Source organism: Myxine glutinosa, chromosome 14 (assembly GCF_964187855.1).
Source record: "Myxine glutinosa chromosome 14, kmMyxGlut1.1, whole genome shotgun sequence".
NCBI classification, from domain to species: Eukaryota; Metazoa; Chordata; class Myxini; order Myxiniformes; family Myxinidae; genus Myxine; species Myxine glutinosa.
The window spans coordinates 22,873,611-22,894,702 of NC_136274.1; the positions used below are offsets into that span (position 1 = coordinate 22,873,611).

The 21,092-nt window shown below is 44.9% G+C and overlaps 1 protein-coding gene across 1 annotated transcript in view; it reads left to right on the plus strand.

Annotated features, from left to right (window-relative positions):
- Positions 1-21,092, plus strand: part of DIS3 (DIS3 exosome endoribonuclease and 3'-5' exoribonuclease) — a 43,495-nt gene that overhangs the window by 12,697 nt on the left and 9,706 nt on the right. Inside the window, exons 10-15 of the mRNA XM_068135269.2 lie at positions 95-241; positions 352-468; positions 4,454-4,555; positions 4,672-4,736; positions 8,140-8,224; positions 19,990-20,117. Coding sequence (XP_067991370.1) covers positions 95-241; positions 352-468; positions 4,454-4,555; positions 4,672-4,736; positions 8,140-8,224; positions 19,990-20,117 — 644 coding nt within the window. The remainder of the gene's footprint in view (positions 1-94; positions 242-351; positions 469-4,453; positions 4,556-4,671; positions 4,737-8,139; positions 8,225-19,989; positions 20,118-21,092) is intronic.

Here is a 21,092-nt window from a genome sequence, read left to right on the forward strand (position 1 = left end):
ATGAATGTGAGAAAGTGGGTTATGAAAAAGGGCGCAACACATCGACGAGTCATTGGTCTGTGGTGCACACTGATCTTTTGCCTCATCTGCACAGGGCCATTATGTGCGTAGCCTTGGCACAGCGGGTGACAGAGACACAGAAAGTGAGGTGCTCCTTCTGGAACATGATGTCACTCACCTGCCATTCTCACAGGCAACGCTAGCCTGTCTGCCCAGCCCCTCTTGGCAGGCCACCCCTGAGGTGTGGTTTTCGTTTGGAGGTCTTTGTACTTCGGGTAGGTGTTGTATAATGAGTCGCTAAGTTTTTTTCTGACTTGTGACTCGTGTATGACCCTTGTGTTGGGCCTGCAGGATGTTTGTGACCGCGCAGACTTGCGTGAACTGCAAGTTTGCAGCATTGATCCTCCAGGATGCACTGACATCGATGATGCACTGCACCTGCGAGAACTTACTGGGGGGAATATGGAGGTGAGTAGGAAATGGTTTTTAATGTACCATGCTCAACACAGAGCGTCGATTCCGCCGAAGCAGTTTCTGGGCTGGAGTTACAATCTTGGACAGGTTGCCACCGGCACAGGAAGTCGGGGCAAGAATTTGTAATTTGTTCACTGTGCCGGCGATAGCTTGCCTACTTTTCGCGAAGGACACCTTGGGATCGTTAACATCCACCAACTAATGCAGGCAGATGGGACGCCCAGTTTAACGTCTGTCCGAGGGACGGCAGTCACGTTGATGTCGCCCTGCCTGAGAAACACGATAACTTGTAACTGGGCCAAGATTTTTGATGGTGTAGAACAAACAATTGTTTGTTGATTCTAGCTGTGCATTGCTTGTGGTTCGAGTCGCAAAAAAAAAGAAGCAACAACTTTAAACTCTCAAATAATCGAATCTATTCACAGTTTAGACATTTTGTCATCTGTATGCAAACCATGGCTATGGAGGAAACGAAAGGAATCAGGAAATTTGATGTGAAATATGTAATGTTACACTCACCGTCGCCTGCACTAAGCAATCCTGCATGAATGAGATCTTTAGTATACGTGTATATGTCTGAACACGACCTGTGACAATACCCTCTAAAGATTGGCAACCCATGTGACCGAGGTTTGTTTAGGAATGGCTTTGAGGTGTTATTCGACACCAAATGAGTTTGCTCACGTTATTGCGGTATTCATGGATGAGCGACTCGAACTGCAGTTGCTTCCTGGTACAATGCTCATCACCGTGTCATTTATGTGGCACTGACAAGGTAGCGTTGGACTGAACAGTTCAGAGTGGTGACCTCATTCAGGTTGCCCCTGGAAACAACCCCATGTCAAGATCACTATTGTGTCACCCTTGCCAAAAAGCATTACTTTCCAATGGAATGACAATTTTTTCCAGAGTGACTTGCAAAGGGCAATCTGTCAACTATCGGATTTCAACTGACAGTTATGAACGGACTTCATGCCAGTTGTCTGAAGTCCAGAAGACAACTTCTCCACACCCCTCTGACATAGTGCCACTGACAGCAGGATATGCATTGGGTGCCACAATGTCATAAATGGAGGATGAACTGATGATGCCATGTCATTTTTCAGTGACATGTCTATATTTTGCCTTGACTTCCGTTAAATGGATGTGCTTGAGTTTGGAGACGAGGAGGGGAGTGATCCACAGGAATGAGATTTTCATGTGGCCTAACAGCAGACTGTACTTCATTTTTGGGTTGTCAATGCCCATATGCATGGTGCACATGTTTCCATGGTGCACATCCGCATGGTGCCATCATTGCACTTCAGGACCACACCATCATTTGCATGAATCGCTGTGCTGAAGATCCCCAGTCATTCACCAGTTTGATTGAACATGCTTAGCGCATCCTATCGAAGTGTGCTTTTGGTCAACCAGTGTGCTGAACTTTTGGTCAACTGTGGTCCATTGATCAACTGAAAGTTGTCCTGGTCAAAGAATGATGCAAAATCCCACAGCGAGAGTTGGAATGTCAGATTTGGTCGATGGTATTGCGGGGTCATTGGTGCTAACAATAATTATTGAAGACCTTTCTGCCAATGTATGTCTGTGATCATTTGTAGCTCTTTCACTAGCCTCGATTCAGTATACAAAAAAAAAAAATTGGTTGACGGCCATTGTTGCCAATTTTCTGCTCGTTTCAAACAGCCATGTTGGTGGTGATTAACAACTTAACTCTGGCTACCACTGACAGCACAGAGCAATGTGCAGGTCCCCTTTAACCGGAATACAAACTAGTTTGACCATACCACAAAAATAATACGAGAGAGCTTCACAGACAAGAGGGGGATAAAGAGGGAAGCACAACAACAGCAGGGAACAGGGAGATCAGGAAATCTGTGGAAGAGAGAGGGCTGGGGTGGGGTACACGGGATAAACAATATGGACACTACAGGGACTTTCATGAAAAGAAAACGGAATTTGAAGGGCGTGGATTAACAGGGGAAGAAAAGATCAAGGTTTTGGATGGGGGAAGATGAGAGATGGTGGTGAACAGCTGTTTTAAAGACCTGGAGGGAGGGGTGGGATTGAAGAGAGTTTGGGAGTTTGTTCCACAGGTGGGAAAAAGAATGAAAGAGTGAAGGTGAGCAGAGAGTCTTGTTTTTGACAGTTGCACCAGAAGAGGGTTGCTGGCAGTTCTTGTGTGTCCTGCAGGAATATTTGGGGGACAGAGCACAGACAGAGCTGGGGGAGCTAAGCTGGCGAGGAGTCAGTAGAAGACAGAAAGACCACCAACCTGCCTGCAGTGAGCAAGAGAAAGACCCTCGGAATCGACTTCATCACCGGAGATACCAATGATTCTGAAAGCTTTGGTTTCTACAGCTTGAAGCCGAGCTAGTTGTGAGGCAGGAGCACCAGCCCAGAGGGGAGGGCAGAACTCCATCAAGCTGTGGCTGAAAGCTTTGTATGTGGTGAGGAGCTCGGTAGTGCCAGGAAGGACTTCGCACGATGGAGGATGCTCAGTCGGCGACTGGCTTTGGAGGCCAGCTTGGAAATGTGGTTTTCCCAGGAAAGATCATGGCAGATAGGGAGACCCAAAAGCTTGAGTGAAAGAACTTCTTTGAGAGGATTGTTGAGAAAGTAGATGGGAGGGTTGGCCAGACGGTCTTTTGGGAGAGACAGAGTGAGATTTGTCAGGATTGAAAGACGTGTTCCACTTGTTTGAGTTTCTGAACAACTTTTTTTTTCTTTTTTTTTGTGTACAAGATCGAGGCTCGTGTAAGGGATAACATTAATCACATAAAAACAAACTGACACATAAAACATAAGATAAAGGGAGCGGGAGACAAGATGGGGAGAGAGAGGGAAGCACACAAGTACAACAGCAGAGAACAGGGACATCAGGAGATCTGTGGGAGGGAGAGGGCTTGGGAAGTGGGGGGGGGGGGGGGGGGGGACCAGTTTGTGATTTTATCCAGGACTGCAGAGAGCGAAGACGGTTGAGATATGGAGCGGCAGAGAGCGGAGTCATCGGCAAAAAGGATTTGGAGAGATTATTGATGAAGATAATTTTTCTTAATATTATTGTTTGTTGCTTAATATTGTAGTACTTACCATCCTTTTGGACATGGAGTGTTGAGAAAAATAGAAGTTAGAAAATAAGGGGAAGGGAAAAAGTTAGACTGAATATTGTGGGGTCACAGGTAGAAGGTTCCACGTTTTTCCCGTTTGCTCGTACATAATGTGAAGGTATAATTACTCTTCAGCATGTTTGTTTATTATTTGGGTTGATTTTGAAAAAATACACACACACTCGTGTGTTTATATTTAAAACTATCCAATAAATAATTTTTATTCATTTTATTTTTAATTTCCCTTATTTCAGGATATTGCTGGCTGGACCTTTTATTAACACAGAACTATGTTTGGGGAGCATGATTATGTTAATGTTAATAAAATCTAAACGATGTTAATAAAATAAAATATGGAACTATGTTAATAAAAGATCATTAAATACTGTATGTGTCGTTGGATTTGAGCAAAAGGGGAGTCTTGGCAGCATGGTGTACAGGTACCGCACGTTCTTGAATCCTAGCAGTATTGTGTGGATTTGATTCTCAGCCTGGCTCTAAACTGATAGGTTTGTGTTTCATAGGCAGAACATGGCGTCATAAAGAGCATCGTTCCATGGATGGATGATAAACTTGTATGAGCCTTATCCTTGCATGAGTTAGTGGACATTTAAAGATCCCATGGTGTCTGTGAGTAATTGTGGATATCCTCATCAAATTCTGAAAATTCCTGTGCTCACCTCCATGAGGCACTGCTTCAACAGCACAACTGTGCTCTCGAGCAATGAGGCTACCAGCAGCCATCTACTGCAAATGCGAAAAGAAAATGAGGAAGCAAAAATGCAATGTGGTGATTTCAGTTTTGGGATTTATCACGCAATTATAGAAGATTGTAAGCCCCAAAACGATAAGATACCTTTCCTTTACAGGTCGGAGTCCACATAGCTGATGTTTCTCACTTCATCCGCCCCAACACAAGTTTGGACAAGGAGGCAGGCGAGCGTGGTACAACAGTTTATCTTTGTGAAAAGGTAATACGTATTGGTCTCAGGCTTGGTTCCTTGTATTGTAAGGTCAGCAACTTGAATCTTGCTCTAAACAGCTGATGGACCTCTGACTGGAAATTTGTTTTTTCATTTCTGTTTAGAGAATCGACATGGTTCCTCCACTGCTGAGTTCCAACCTGTGTTCTCTACTCTGTAATGTTGACAGGTAACCACGGAATTCAGAATCGCAGGTTGTCGGTTGTGAAATGGTACAGGATTGCTGTCTTTAACTTCCTGCGTACTTGCCGTTGAAGTCGCTCTATCAACACATTAATTGACTGCATTGCATATTGACTACCTCCACCTCTGCTGTACAACTATTTATATGGTGTATTAACATTTGAATTTTGACTACCATATTTTCCCGGTGTATTAACCGCACCCCTGTTTTTCACCCTCAAAAAAAAAAAAAATTAATATGCCTGGCGAAGCTTGATGTTGGAATGGAAGTGTGTCGACTTATCAGCCGTATCACTGGGTACATGTTGGGAGATGTGTTTGCGATGTCGAACCGACATCATGGCGTGCCAGGAACCTGCAGGCCCACGACGGGCTGGTCGTGAAGTCCCCAATATCATTCTCCTTAGCTAAGCTCCTTGCCTTCAACCTGGCAGCAAGTGTTGTAAATGAAAAACGTGTAAATTAAAACTAATTTCACATTATAAGAGATAGAGGTTAGGGTGAGAGCTGCCTCAGTCCTCATCTTATTGTCCCATTTTTACTATTACAGTGGCTTATTTTATTTGAATTGTAATGTTTAAGATCCACCTGGTGTTCCTTCTCCAGCAGTAGAAGCTTCTCATTTGAGAGCTCCTCCTGGTACGAGTCCAGCAACTCCTCTACATCACCCTCCACCCCATCAAAGCCGACAGTCTTGGCCATTTCGATGATGTTACGTCATGCTTTGGATATATCATTATTCAAGCTGAAACCCTTAAAGCCATGAACAAATTGAGGGCAATATTTCCCGCATACACCATTCATACAGGAGCGGGTGACTTCCCTCCAACACTCCTCAAAATTACATAGAACATCCACTATTGTAAAGGCCTTACAGAATTCCTTTTTTCTTTTTTTTCTTTTTTTGTATACTGAATCGAGGCTCGTGAAAGAGCTAATATTTATTTCGCAAACAAATCGACCAGACAAACAAGATATATAAAAAGAGGGAGCGGAAGACAAGATGGGGAGAGAAGGGGAAGCACACAAACATAACATTTGAGAGCAGGGAGATGTGTGGGAGGGAGAGGGCTTGGGGGGAGGAGGCGTGGGAAGGGGGGGGGGGGGTGGGAGAAGTATAAAACAACAAGGACACCAAGGACTTCCAGGACAGAAGTTGGTATTTCAAAAAAGTGGAATTGGGTTGAAATTAGCGGGGGTAGAAAAGATCAAGGGTTTGGATGGGGGAAGATAAGAGATGGTGGTGAACAGCTGTTTTACAGACCTGGAGGGTGGAGTGGGATTGAAGAGAGTGAGGGAGCTTGTTCCAGAGGCGGGAGAAAAGAGGAATGAAGGAGTGACGGTGAGCAGAGAGTCTTGATTTTGGCAGTTTAACCATAAGAGGGTTGCAGGCAGATCTTGTGCGACCTGCAGGAATATTTGGGGGACAGAGCCCAGAGAGAGCTGGGGGGGGGCAAGGCCAGAGAGGAGTCGGTAGAAGACGGAAAGACCACCAACCTGCCTGCGGTGAGTGAGTGAAAGGCCCTTGGAGTTAGCTTCATCGCGGGAGATTCCAATGATTCTGAACGCTTTGGTTTCAACAGCGTGAAGACGATCTAGGTGTGAGGCAGGAGCACCAGCCCAGAGGGGAGAGCAGTATTCCATTGAGCTGCGGATGAAAGCCTTGTATGTGGTGAGGAGCTCAGGTGTGCCAAGGAAGGACTTCGCACGACGGAGGATGCCCAGTCGGCGACTGGCTTTGGAGGCCAGATTTGAACACTTTACAGTCATCTGATCATTATCAGTCGATGTCACCTGCAAATCATTATCAGTTTGCAAATAGTCTTCGGAGATAATACACCTTGAATGTAGCAATCATTCCCTGGTCCTCGTATCACCTGTACGATCACCTCTTTCATAGCCTCCTGAAACACACATTTTTACTTCAATAGTGATGGCCTTCCTCTGTCTTTTGCTTGCACTACCAACCTTCATACTCCTCGGACGCTTTCCAGTCATGATTGCAACGGTTATGCTTATTACAGCGGCACAATTCACGCGCATAATGGGAAACGCATCACTACACACATGATGCTAACATTGAGGGTTTGTGAAAACTGAGGGTAGATGGAAGGCAAACTAGCTATCCTGGTGCTATCGCAAACACGTTTTCATGTTGTTCAGTACGAAAATTTAATCGCGGCATTACTCACGCACTCGAGTCACGTAATTCCAAAAAATGGTATAACTGACAGGTGCGCACTACTCCAAAAATGCACAAACATAACGTGCATAAAACACAATCTTACCATACTGGAACTGGAATGTATGCCATTAAGTGTCATGATGTCACACTCCACAAAATGGTATGTTTTTTTTTCAATTTAAATTGTATGTTTTTTTGTTTTTTTTAACCAAGTAGTATCAAATTATATCCATATTCTTTATTTAAACGTATCGCAATGTGTACACTTTAAAAAAAAATCTATCTTGGTCGTTATCTATCCCTTCTAATTGTGGGCCTGGCTTTGAGGTGCCATTTGAGCTAGTCAACCCGTCCCTGGAGACTAGGTGGGTATTCCCGTCAAGTATTCATCACTCCTGTTTGTCAATCAATCAGAATTGACAGGAACACAATGACATGTCGGGGTTGCCGTGCAGGACTCGATAGGTAAAACATGCAACCAAGAAAGCTTGTGCTTGCATAGTTTTCCATAATTCTGAAAGCTCTAAACGTTCCCCGATTATGTAGAATATAGATCTACTCGTATATGTATGACAATCGGAATATAATTTAAATTCAGCATTGATTGTTTTTAAGAGCTTCACTCTTTCATTCCTCTTTTCTCCCGCCTCTGGAACAAACTCCCTCACTCTCTTCAATCCCACTCCTCCCTCCAGGTTTTTAAAACAGCTGTTCACCACCATTTCTTATCTTCCCCCATCCAAAACCTTGATCTTTTCTACCCCTGTTAATCCACCCAAAATCCACCTCCTTCAAATTCCGTTTTCTTTCCTGAAATCCCCTGGAGTGTCCATCTTGTAATTATCCCATGTACCCTGCCCCAGCCCTCTCCCTTCCACAGATCTCCTGATGTCCCTGTTCTCTACTGTTGATGTGCTGCCCTCTCTCTCTCCCCCTCTTGTCTCCCACTCCCTTTATTATATGTTCTATGTGCTAGCTCTTACACGAGCCTCGACTAGGTATCCCAAAAAAAATTATGTATGTGTGTATTAACCGTACCCCTAACTTTTAACTTTTTTGCCGATTAAAAGAGTGCGGTTAATACGCCGGAAAATACGGTAGTTTAAGTGTAATGCAGAACTGTCGGATTGATTAAACATTCGAGATTGATTTCTAACCGCACGGTTTTCCTGTTCCATAACCTCGGGCCTTTTTTTTTAACCAGGCTGGCGTTTTCCTGCATCTGGGAGGTGAATAAAGATGCAGAGATTATTTCCACCAAATTCACCAAAAGCATTATCAATTCCAAGGTAAGATAGTTGCATGTGACAGTGGTCCATTCTTATCAATGATGCAGTTGTCTGGAAAACCTTGTCTGACAAAAGATGTCCGAGTGCCACAATACAGCCGAGACATCTGTGTGGCATTCAATAAGTTCTACAAACGAGATGAGCACAATAGTCCTATAGACAGCAAAAATTATAGAGATGTTCTTTTTTCTATTCTTTTTTTACATTTTCTTGCAAATTATTTGGAAGAATGAATGATCGTTTTAAGGCCATTTTTCCCCGCTAGAGCAGGGGTTAGCCTTGCAGGCCCCATGACAATCATGGTTCCCTGTTTGATGCAATGTTGTTGTTTTTTTTTTATGGCCGGATGCCCTTCCTGACGCCAACCCTTAGTATGGGGATATGGTGTACCTATTCTAAATCTGGGTACACACCGGGATCATTCATCCCAGCATGCTGGTACTCAATTTGGCGACCTCAGAAGGATGACAGGCTGAGTCAACCCCCCTGGTGTTAATTCAGCGATCGACCGGGATTCAAACTCAGGATCCTAGGATCCCAATCCTGCACCCAAACCGCTAAGCCAACACCAGTATTTGGAAGAATATAGTGGGGAAATCTTTTTTGATGATATAATTTGTAGAACTCCTTGAGCACACCTTGTAAGCTGGGTGCAGCACAATTGCAAAAATGTGACTTTTAAAAGTATATCGAGTATAAAAATAATTATATGTATGTGTATGTATATACTTGAGGAATTAAAGGAAGATGGAAAAGATATATGGAAATGCTGTTGAATACAGAGAATGAATGGGATGGCAACATAGAGAGTAACCCAGTTTTAGGACCGGCAGAGAAGATAACTGAGAAGGAAGTTGAGGAAGCGATAAAAGCAATGAAGAGTGGAAAAGCGGGAGGGCCGACGGGAGTTGTGGGAGATATGTTGAAGGCAGCAGGAAGTTGGGGTGTGAAGAGAATGACAGAGATCTGTAATCTGGTGGTGAAAGAAGGCCGCATTCCAGTGGATTGGGAACTGAGTACCCTTGTCCCTCTATACAAGGGGAAAGGTGACCCTCTGGAGTGTGGCTCGTACCGAGCGATAAAGTTATTGGAGCATGGAATGAAGGTATTGGAAAGGGTGTTGGAGAGGAGGATAAGGAAGAAAGTGAAGATCGACGAAATGCAGTTTGGATTTATGCCAGGAAGAGGAACGACAGATGCGCTTTTCATTGTGAGGCAGTTGCAGGAGAAGTACATGGATAAGAGGAAGAAGTTGTTTTTTGGGTTTGTTGATCTGGAGAAAGCATTCGATAGGGTTCCACGCAAAGTATTGACATGGGCATTGAGGAAGTTAGGAGTGGAGGAATGGTTGATCAGAGTAGTGATGGCAATGTACAAAAGAGCACGCACAGCTGTAAGGACGAAGGACGGGAACAGTGGTGAGTTTGAGGTGAAGGTGGGAGTGCATCAGGGGTCGGTACAAGTCCACTACTATTTGTAGCTGTGATGGAGGTGCTGGCTCAGACCGTAAAGGAGGGTTTACCGTGGGAGTTGTTGTATGCAGATGATCTGGTGTTGATTGCGGAAAGTATGGATGGACTGAAGGAAAAGATGAACAAGTGGAAGGAATGTATGGAGACAAAAGGTCTGAAGGTGAATATCGGAAAGACAAAGGTGATGGCAAGTGGTAAAGCATGTGGTGAGGTGGAAAGAACTGGGAAGTGGCTGTGTGCTGTGTGCAGGAAGGGTGTCGGAGTGAACTCCATTCAATGTACAATGTGTGCTGAGTGGGTTCATCAAAAATGTAGTGGTCTGAGAGGGTCATTAACCAGTGTGGCAGCTACATTCAAATGTAAGGTGTGCACAGAGGGAGCTGCAGATGGAGGAAATGTTGAGTTGGATCTTGGAGACGGCGTGAAGCTGGAAGGTGTGAAAACATTTTGCTACCTCGGAGACATGCTGAATGGAGAAGGTGGATCAGACTCGGCAACGGTTGCTCGAGTGAGATGTGCATGGAAGAAGTTTCGGGAACTGAGTGGCGTGCTGATGAGGAGGAGAGTGTCGCTGAAGCTGAAGGGAAAGGTGTATGCTGCATGTGTGAGAAGTGTTATGATTTATGGGAGCGAGACATGGGTAATGAACATAGAGCAGCAACGAAGGCTGGAAAGGGTGGAAATGCGAATGGTTCGATGGATGTGCGGAGTATCGTTGAGAGAGAGGAAGACTAATGATGAATTGCGAAAGATGATGGGAATATTGCCTGTGATTGATGCTGTGAAGAGGAACAGGTTGAGATGGTTTGGTCATGTATTGAGGAAGGATGAAAGTGACTGGTTGAGAAGAGTGATGGAAGTTAATGTAGAAGGAAGTAGAGGACGGGGAAGACCGAGAAAGACTTGGCCAAAGATGGTGGAAGAAGAAATGCGGGCAAGGGGGTTAACAAGGAGAGATGCAGAAAATAGGGCAAAATGGAGAAGATTGTCATGGGGACCGCAAGGCTAACCCCCGCTCTAGCAGGGAACATGGCCTTAAAATGCATGTTGTTGTTGTTGTTGTTGTTGTTGTTGTTGTTGTTGTATGTATATACTCCAGGGCAAAAAAAATGAGCCAAGACAATTTAACATTCTTTGTCATAACTATTTTACTGTACATTAAAAAACATCAGAACATGCAGAACTAACTGTACAAATCGGTATGAAATAGCTTGGCCCTTAGCTTTCTTTAAGTAATCCAGTCTTTTGGTCAAACTTTCACAAAGCTTCTTGCACCCAGAAATGTCAAAATTGTCCCATTCATTTTTGGCAGCTTCTCAAAGTTTATCAGAATTTGCAAATTACCTTCCAATAAGTTTGTGCTAAATTATGGCCCAAATATTCTTATGGGGTTCAAAACAGGACTCTCACCAGGCCAGAACATAAGTTTCAGTGACTCTTTCTCCAACCACTTTTTGGTGACCTTTTCAGTATGTGCAGGGGCATTATCTTGTTAAAAAATGACTTCTTTGCTTTTCTCTCCAGGAAATAATTTTTGGAGGCTGGGAAGTCATCCTTTCTCTGATATTCACACATTATCAACTCACCAACACCAGCAGACAAAAATGCACCCCAGATCATTACCTCCTCCATCCATGCTTCACAGTTGTTGAAATGCACTCAGCGTTGAATCTCTCACCAGATTTGCAACGGTAATGTTTTGGGGCGTCACTGAAATCTCTGAAACCAGTATGAATCACAGTTCCCATATTCGGCCAACAGTGCATTCTGCCCTGAATGTTTTGACAGTTTCAGCTGGCTTTTCTTTTTTTTTCCTGGAGAACAAAGAACTTCAGTCACCTGTCATCTTTGCTTGTAGTGGCTCTAGGCCTGCCAGATCCCTTCTTCCTTGCAGTAGAACCAGTTTTCTGGAACTGTAGACCTATTCTCTTTATGGTAGGCAGAGAAATAGGGATGTTCTTCTTCTTTCGGAGGTTGTGGATTTCAGGATATGTCTTGCCCCGCTTGACGAACACAAGCAATTCGATTTTTAATTTCCCCATCAACATGGAACGTCTCTTTCTTTGGAGGCATTTCTAAATTCAAACACAAAAAACATGACATGCTAACTGTACAAGTAATAAATTAGAGCAATATAGGTGCTACATATGCATTAAACAGTCAAAAAACATGACAACACCATAAAAATGCATTGAAGATCTTTAAAAGTATACTTCTAACAGTAAAATTAATTTTGAATTTTTTTTGCGACACAGAACAACTCAAAACAGTCTGTCTTCCTTTTTATGTGTAAATTTTTAAAATCTATTTTGTCTTACCTGAGATATTGATATTGGCCTTTTCAAAGATGGAAGGCGAAAATATGGAAATTTCATAATTTTCACGTTTTTGAGAACAAAACTTCTTACAACACGATTTTTTTCATTAAAATTGCTGTAAGCTTTTAGCTACTGTAACGTGAGTAATCAAATTAAACTGGAATATGTACATATATGGCTCCAAATTTGGGGGGAAAAACAGCTTGTTTCATTTTTTTTTGTGTGTGTGTGTGTGTGTGTGTGTGTGTGTGTGTGTGTGTGTGTGTGTGTGTGTGTGTGTGTGTGTGTGTGTGTGTGTGTGTGTGTGTGTGTGTGTGTGTGTGTGTGTGTGTGTGTGTGCGTGCGTGCGTGTGCGCGCGCGCGCGCGTATGTGTACGTGTACCTTCTAGATGCTGTACCAACCTGTATCGGTGAACGTCTCATGACTGTGACTCAAACTTAACAATGAGCACTATGCTACCGTCTACAGCGCATAGACCCCTACCATGACAAACACAGAAGAGGTCAAAGAGCAGTTCCACGATGATCTTTCAGCAGTCTTACAGTCGACATCTCATGGTGCCAAGCTTATTTTGTTGGGGGACTTCAACACTCGAGTGGGACGTGATTATGTTGCATGGAAAAAGGTGATCTGACACCACGGCATCGGTAAAAAAGAACTCCAACGGCACTTTGCTATGTTCAACCAATGAATTCGTCATTACAAACTCCTTGTTCCAACAAGCTGGTGAATTCAAAGTGACATGGATGCATCCACCCTCTGAACATTGGCACACAATTGATTTTGCCATCGTCGGGCAACGTGACTGGCATTCACAGCTTCCGCATCATCTCAATGCCACCTTGGAACAATTGGATCTACCCACTATCAATGCTGAAGTGAGATGGGCCATTTTACAAGACATCACCTTCAGAGTAGCTTCTGATGTTCTCGTTTTCGTTAAGCATAGTCACAAAGACTGGTTTGACGAGAATGTCTCCCAGATCAACTTTACTTAACTCCGTACATGTGGCTCATCTTGGCTCGCCGAGCCTCTGTCGTCATTCCAACAAACACTCTTCTTACCTGCAATCTAGAAGACTCGCACAATCAAGACTACGTTCCATGAAAGACATCTGGTGGGCAGCAAGAGCAGAAGAAATTCAGGAAGCAGCTGATACAAATAATTTCAAGTGCTTCTATGCCTGCCTAAAGGCAGTCCATGGGCCGTCTTCTCGTGGTATTGCACACTCCATAGCTCAGATGGCCAGTACCTTATCACGGATCCAAACAAGACCCTGGAGCGCTACGCTAAACACTTTAAGACTGTCCTCAATTGCCCCTCCTCCATCTCGGATGCGGCCATTGACTCTCTTCCCCAGCAGCCTATATTAGAAGACCTTCGCTGCCCTCCGACTAAAAGATAGACCACCAGAGCTATCAAAGAGTTGTCATCTGGAAAGGCCCTGGGGGACAATGCTATCCCCTCCAAGGTTTTCAAGTTTGGCGGTGCCAACCTCCTCACCCAATTGACCAACAACAACAACAACATGCATTTTAAAGGCCATTTTCCCTGCTAGAGTGGGGGTTAGCCTTGCGGTCCCCATGACAATCTTCTCCATCTTGCCCTATTTTCTGCATCTCTCCTTGTTAACCCCCTTGCCTGCATTTCTTCTTCCACCATCTTTGGCCAAGTCTTTCTCGGTCTTCCCCGTCGTCTATTTCCTTCTACATTCATTTCCATCACTCTTATCAACCAGTCACTTTCATCCTTCCTCAACACATGACCAAACCATCTCAACCTGTTCCTCTTCACAACATCAATCACAGGCTCTATTCCCATCATTTTTCGGGCTCCTCACCCAATTGACCCAACTATGCAATACCATCTGGCATGAGGAATCAGTACCCCAGGTCTTCAAAGATGTCACGATTGTTCCCCTGTACAAATGCAAGGATGATAGGTCGCGGTCGTTGTCGACAACTACCGTGGTGTGGCCCTGCTATCTACTGCTGGGAAAATACTTGCCCACATCATTCTTAATCGCATGTCACCAACAATTTTAAACAGCATCACCCCGGAAAGCCAATGCAGCTTTTGTGCTGGATGTGGCATGACTAATATGATGTTCTCTGCTCGTCAACCTCAGGAGAAGAGCAGAGAACAACATCGCGATCTATACATGGTCTTCGTCGAACTTACGAAAGCGTTTTATTGGGGCAATAGAGAAGGAATGTGGAAACTACTGCACAAAGTCGGCTGTCCAACTAATTTGATCAACATCATCTGATCCTTCCACGATGGCATGGTTGCTCGTCTGAGGGACAGTAGATGCACTTCTGAGTCATTTCCTATTACCAACGGCACGAAGCAAGGCTGTGTCCTAGCTCCCCTATTATTTAGTATTGTGTTTTCCTCTAGGATTGATGAATCCTTTGAAGATTTCCCCCGGGGAATGATGATCCAGTTTCGCACCGATGGTAGTGTCTTCAATTTGCAGTGTCTGAAGGCCAAGTCCAGAATCACGGAAATGCTGCTCCGTGATCTACTTTTTGCAGATGTGCACTCTTCAGTCATAATCTCGAAGATATGTAATTTATTGTCAACTCCTATTGCGCAATCGGCTTGTCGCCATGGCCTTGTGATTAGCCTCAAGAAGATCAAAGCAATGCTTCAACCGAGACCAGAAGGTGTATACCATCACATCCATTACCATCGATGACATGCCACTCAAAGTTATGGATAAGGTCTGTGTTACGTGCTCCTCCCCGACCCCCTGGTCATGGTGTACCTCCAAGCCCCGAGAGGAGTCACGGCAGAAAAATGTGTTATTCTGTATGTCAAAGATCAATGGTGAAGCCACACCAATTGTTACCAACCAACAAATATTGTATTAAGATCACACAAGAATAACAGTACAACAATAATAGTAATCAAAAGTACAATCAATATACAGTGAAACCTTGACTTACGAGTGCACCAACTTACGAGTTTTCCGAGATACGAGCCGTCGCTCGGGCGGTTTATTGCTTTGAGATGCGAGCCGAGATCTGAGTTACGAGCTTACGCCACCCGCCACCAAGTGGGTTCCGGTCACGTGGTTATCTTGCCGTGCAAGCATCTCTGCCGTATATCGCTGCTGCTTTGTTTTCGCATTTTGGTTATTTTGGAGCTTACGCCACCCGCCACCAGGTGGGTTCCGGTCACGTGGTTATCTTGCCGTGCAAGCATCTCTGCCGTATATCGCTGCTGCTTTGTTTTCGCATTTTGGTTATTTTGGAGCTTACGCCACCCGCCACCAGGTGGGTTCCGGTCACGTGGTTATCTTGCCGTGCAAGCATCTCTGCCGTATATCGCTGCTGCTTTGTTTTCGCATTTTGGTTATTTTGGAAAATTTCTTAGTTTTAACCATGGGTCCTAAGAAATTGAGTGCCAAGGGCAGTACTGAGAAGAAGAAGAGGATGATGTGCTTGGATATAAAACACGCAATCGTCGAAAAACATGAGCGAGGTGTGCGTGTTGTCGACTTGGTGAGGCGGATGTGAAGGCAGCTGAAGATTTTATTATAACTTTTGCCGAACTGATAGAAGCCGAACGATACATCCCCCAGCAAATCTTCAACTGTGACGAGACAGGGCTCTTCTGGAAAAAGATGCCGAGGAGGACGTATATAACGGCAGAGGAGAAGAGCATGCCAGGCCACAACTTGTTCAGAGTGCCGGCGATAGCTCGCCTTCTCTTTGTGGAAAACACGGTGAGATCCTTAACATCCAACAACTAATGGGACGCAAACGGGGCGCCCAGTTTAGCGGTACACACATTGATGAATCACCCTGCCTGTGATTCACCCATGACAGGTTATAGCTGGGTCGGGATTCAAACCCAGGCTGGACAGTTTAGAGTCAAGTGTGCGTACCTCCAGTCCAGGCCATCCTGCCAACTTGTATGCTGCATACAGGTGAAATATAAAGCGCGAGATATTTTTATATATACTGTATATTTCAAAAAAAATTGGTGTGGTTTTTGGCGGGCTGGAACGGATTAATAACATTTCAATGCATTTTAATGGGGAAATTTAATTTGAGAAACGAGCAAATTGAGTTACGAGCTCGGTCACAGAACGAATTAAACTCGTAAGTCAAGGTTTCACTGTATATCCTTTGATGGTACCATCAGTTTCGTAATATATAACTCACTGTGCTCCAAGTGAGTGAAACCAGAACATTCCCAATGTCTCTTTCCCGGCTTCGAACCCAAGTTGATTCCGGTTTCAAGCCAAAGTCGATCCCGGCTTCAAGCCAAAGTCGATCCGCTCCAGCGATCGTCAGAACAATGTCTAATTGACCAGAATCGCGTTTGGATTACCGTCAGTCACGCGGCCAAAGCTGCACAAAGGTGCCCTCAAGGCGACTGGGAAATCCAAAAGCGCCCTCCAGGTGACGGGGACATCACACCCCCGGGTATGGACGTTTCACGGCTCAGTCGGCGAACCTCAGATTTACCTTCAAAATCCGCGTTGTGCACACACACACACCAGATACGTCTGAATGCGGTGAAAACGGCTGAATCGAAGCAAAGAAACCATGCTCGACGTGCAAAGCGCGCGAGTCAAAATGGCCGACGGCCCGTACTCGAGATGTAACGGCAGTCCAACGATTCTCTTTGGAATCGACCGCAACCTGACACGCAGGTTGATCTGTCACAGCGATAACAACTCTGTCGCAGGAATCCCTTTCCTGGGAAACCCAACGTTCACTCGTGACTGTCGTTCGCCAATGTTCGCTCCAGACCGCAAAACCTATGCTTCTTCCCCGACTCACTCGCTCCGCCTTCTTTTTCTCTTCCTCTTCTTCGTCGTCTGGTTCCGGTTCATTTCAAACTAACTTTTTCACCTTTTGAAAACAGTTCATAAACAATAAACCTTTTGAAAACAATAATAGTACATGGAATCAAAAATGTTTCAAGTGGATGAAAACCACAACAACGGAAGTGACGAATCCATAACAGTCTGCTACTTTGGAGGTGTCCTCTCTCAAAATGCAATGATTGATGAAAAAGTAACATGAAGACACGGTAAAGCATGTGTGTCCTCTGGAAGATTGGCACATCGCCTTTGGCATGAACATGGCATTCGCCTGGACACCAAGATCAGTATCTATCGTGCCGTTGTCTTATCGACACTGCTGTACGGATTCAAATCTTAGACACCCTTTCGTCACCCTATCGTCGCCACATCCAACACCTTGATCAATTCCATATGGAATGCCTTCACAACGTTCTTGGCATCACCTGGTGAGACAGAATAACTTACGCCTCAATCCTAGACCATTGTCGTATCCAATGAATTAAGTATTTCCTGATACAAGCCCAGCTTCGCTGGTAAAGATGCCTCACACACATGGAAGACTATAGCATCCCAAGAGTGCTTTTCTATGGACAACTTAAATTTGGTAAAAGGTCACGTGGTGGACAACGAAAGCACTCAAAGGACGTCTTTAAGTCTGCACTCAAGTCTTGTGCCATCCCAGTTGTGACCTGGGAACATCAGGCCACAAACAGGTCAGCTTGGCGTAATATTTGCCGCAAAGGCCTGGACCACTTTGAATGTGAGAAACTTACTATCGAGAGGTGGTGGAGGCAAGAAAGAAAAACGTGCCAATGTCCATCTCCGCAAGGACCAGTCTATACCGCAATGTTTGTGGAAGACAGGGTGGGTCCCGCATTGGACTATACAGCCATCGCACAACGCACAATGCTTAGTGAGCACACCAATGAAGGGAAGAGATTCGTCAAAAACGATGACTCGCACCATCATATACAGCAATACCCCAGCCTACGTCATTAATTGGTTCCATAAGCCGTGACGTAACTCTGTTTTTGACGTAAACCGGGCGTAATGTCTTAAAAATGCCTTAAAATGAAGACAAACACCGTAAAACTAGAGTAAATAACTGGAGGAGGCTGCGGCTTCACCCTGAATCTTTGCCGCTCCCCGTCGGGAGTCCCTCCATTGTTTTCTATCGGTCGAGTCTTCTCCTCGAATGGGGTGACCGGCACGGACGTGTCGACCGTGAGCGGGCTTGTGTGCCGAGTGGCTCCGCGGCCTGCTTCACCACGGCGTGCTTTACCCAACGTGTCCGAGCAGTTTCACCAGTGGTCGTGTCGTGTCGTCTGTGACGAACGAATGAGCTCAGGGTTCTGTGAACCCGGCCGCCCCGGGGATCGACACTCGCCTCCGATTCGTAGACGTGCCCCGTCTTTCCTCGAGCGGCAGAAGTTGCTTGCTTCTTTTTTTTTGGCCGATGCGATATACGCAGAAACGACGACGTACAGGCAGGCATTTGCAAATCCATGCACATGTGCACATGAACACGTCGATCGGTTCATTGACGCCGGATGCCGGCGAGGTGCCCGACGAGGCACCCCGGCTCGAGGCATGACACGGTCGTTCGTTTCACATGGGCCATGGGGCCTGACCTCGTCGCGGACACTGCACACTCTGCACGGTGACGTGACGTGACGTCTGCCACGGACGGTCGTCCGAGCCGGCATCGTCGTCATGTTTCGCCGTTGCCACATTACGTTGATTGTTTTACACAGTAAAGGAACCTTTACACAGTAAAGGAATAATCACAAAAATACCAGCAAAAGGCAAAGCAAGCACGCGACCGCAGCACAGGACAAAATGCATATGGTGTCGCCTTTGTTTTGAATGAGAACCAGCAGCTACGTGTACGTACAGTATACTGTACGTACATTTTAAAAATATTTTTAATGTGCTTTTTATTGTATTTTAAATTGTTTTTAACTTCTTTTATTGTTAATTTATGTACTATTTTATTTATTTTAAATATATTTTTAAGGAAAAATTAATTTTTTTCAAGTCCTATTATGATGTAGGAGTGACGTGAAGTACCAAACTGGGATGGCATAAGACTGAGTGCAGACTTAAAGACGTCCTTTGAGTGCTTTCGTTGTCCACCACGTGACCTTTTACCAAATTTAAGTTGTCCATAGAAAAGCACTCGGGATGCTATATTCTTCCATGTGTGTGAGGCATCCTTACCAGTGAAGCTGGGCTTGCATCAGGAAATACTTAATTCATTGGATACGACAACGGTCTAGGATTGAGGCGTAAGTTATTCTGTCTCACCAGGTGATGCCAAGAATGTTGTGAAGGCATTCCATATGGAATTGATCAAGGCGTTTGATGTGGCGACTATAGGGTGACGAAAGGGTGTCCAGGATTTGAATCCATGAAGTGACGTTCCAAACAGGGAACCATGATTGTCACGGGGCTGAGGCTAACCCCCGCTCTAGTGGGGAAAAATGGCCTTAAAACGATCATTCATTCATTTTTCAGTGACGTAAAGTCGCACATAATGACGTTCGCTGAACTGAAATTTACTCCAGAAGAGTGGCGTAAAGTTGGATTTGACGTAGGTCGAAATGGCGTAAAACGGGGTATTGCTGTTTTATATATATATATATATATATATATATATATATATATATATATAACACCCCTAACTGTGTATAATTGATTCATTCACTACATGTACACTCTATGACTGCTGGTTGCATCATTGCTGGGAGCATGGCTGTGCTGCGGATGCAGTTCCCCCTGTGGGTTCGCTGGCAGATGGGACGCCAGTTTAGCGTCCATCTGAGGGACGGCACAGACACATGGATGCCCTCACCCTGCCTGTGAAACACCGGATGACAGTTTATAGCTGGCTCAGGGTTCAAGCACAAGCTGGACAGGTTAAAGGCGAATGTGCTTACCCCCAGGCCATCCTGCCAGCTACTGTGTATAATAAGGCAACAAAATTACAGGCCTTGCTGCATGATTTGTGACTGAGTGTCGACTGCCACGCAAACGCATTGTTTATTGCCTTACTACATTGTGGTATAGTTATAATTTATTGTGATAGTTATAATTGTTACTGAATCTTAATTATGTTTCTCGCATAACAGTTGTGACTTTCCTACAGGCGTCCCTGTCGTATGCAGAAGCCCAGCTCATTCTGGATGACCCAAATAGGCAAGATGCCCTTGCCACCAGCTTACGTCACCTCAACCGACTTGCTCAAGTCCTCAGGAAAAAACGTCTACGTAATGGGTAAAAATACACCTGACACCAGCGCAGTTGGTTACTCCTTATCTCACCTCATTTTATATGGCCCTGCATACCTGATACACGGGCCATTCCAAAAGCTTGTTGAACTTTTGATCATTGAACGCGATTTTACAATCTACAAAGAGGAATGCCAGCAGAAATGCAAATGGTTCCATCCACGAAACCACATTTCAGGGCTAGCAGGATGGCATCGAGGTAGGTGCACTCACTCTGAGCTGTCGAGCCTGGGTTTGAATCCTGACCCAATTATAAATTGGCATTCTGGTGTTGTACAGGCAGGGTAATTCATCAATGTGTGTGCTATCCCTTGGCTGGACGTTGAACTGGGCGTCCCATTTGCCAGCATTAGTTGGTGAATGTTAAAGATCTCACGGTGTCCTTCGCGAAGAGTTAGCGAGCAATTGCCGGCACCATGAATAAATTCCAAATTCCTGCTGGAATCTGAAGAACATCTTTCTCGGTGAGTGTGGTGACCGCCGTTCAGCACATTGCCTCCTAAACTGTGGATCAAGCGAATGCACCTGTCTTTGGCCCACCAGGTGCTTCAGGAACATTTTACCCTCATGCTGCCAATCCTATAGATGGGTCAGGCACATTGATGCGCATGATGAGCTTGTCATGATTGAGCACATGGACAACACGTTTTGAATAAATCTTTCCAGTTTTTCACTTTTTCACTTCCCTGTTTGTCGTTAAAGGCGGCAAAAAGGGTTGGCATCAGGAAGGGCATCCGGCCGTAAAACATTGCTTCAAATAGGGGACCGAAAAACAACAACAACCACGGTTCTCGAAAAAGGCCAACCCCCGCTTTGCGGGGAAAAATGGCCTCTAAAGGTGTTTTTTTTTTGTTTTTTTTCCAGTTTTTCAGTCAGCATGTGGAACTTGCTTGCGGGGGGAAATGTCTGCTTCCTGTGCAATCCCAGTGCAGATAACGTTCCACTTTATAATGAATGAATG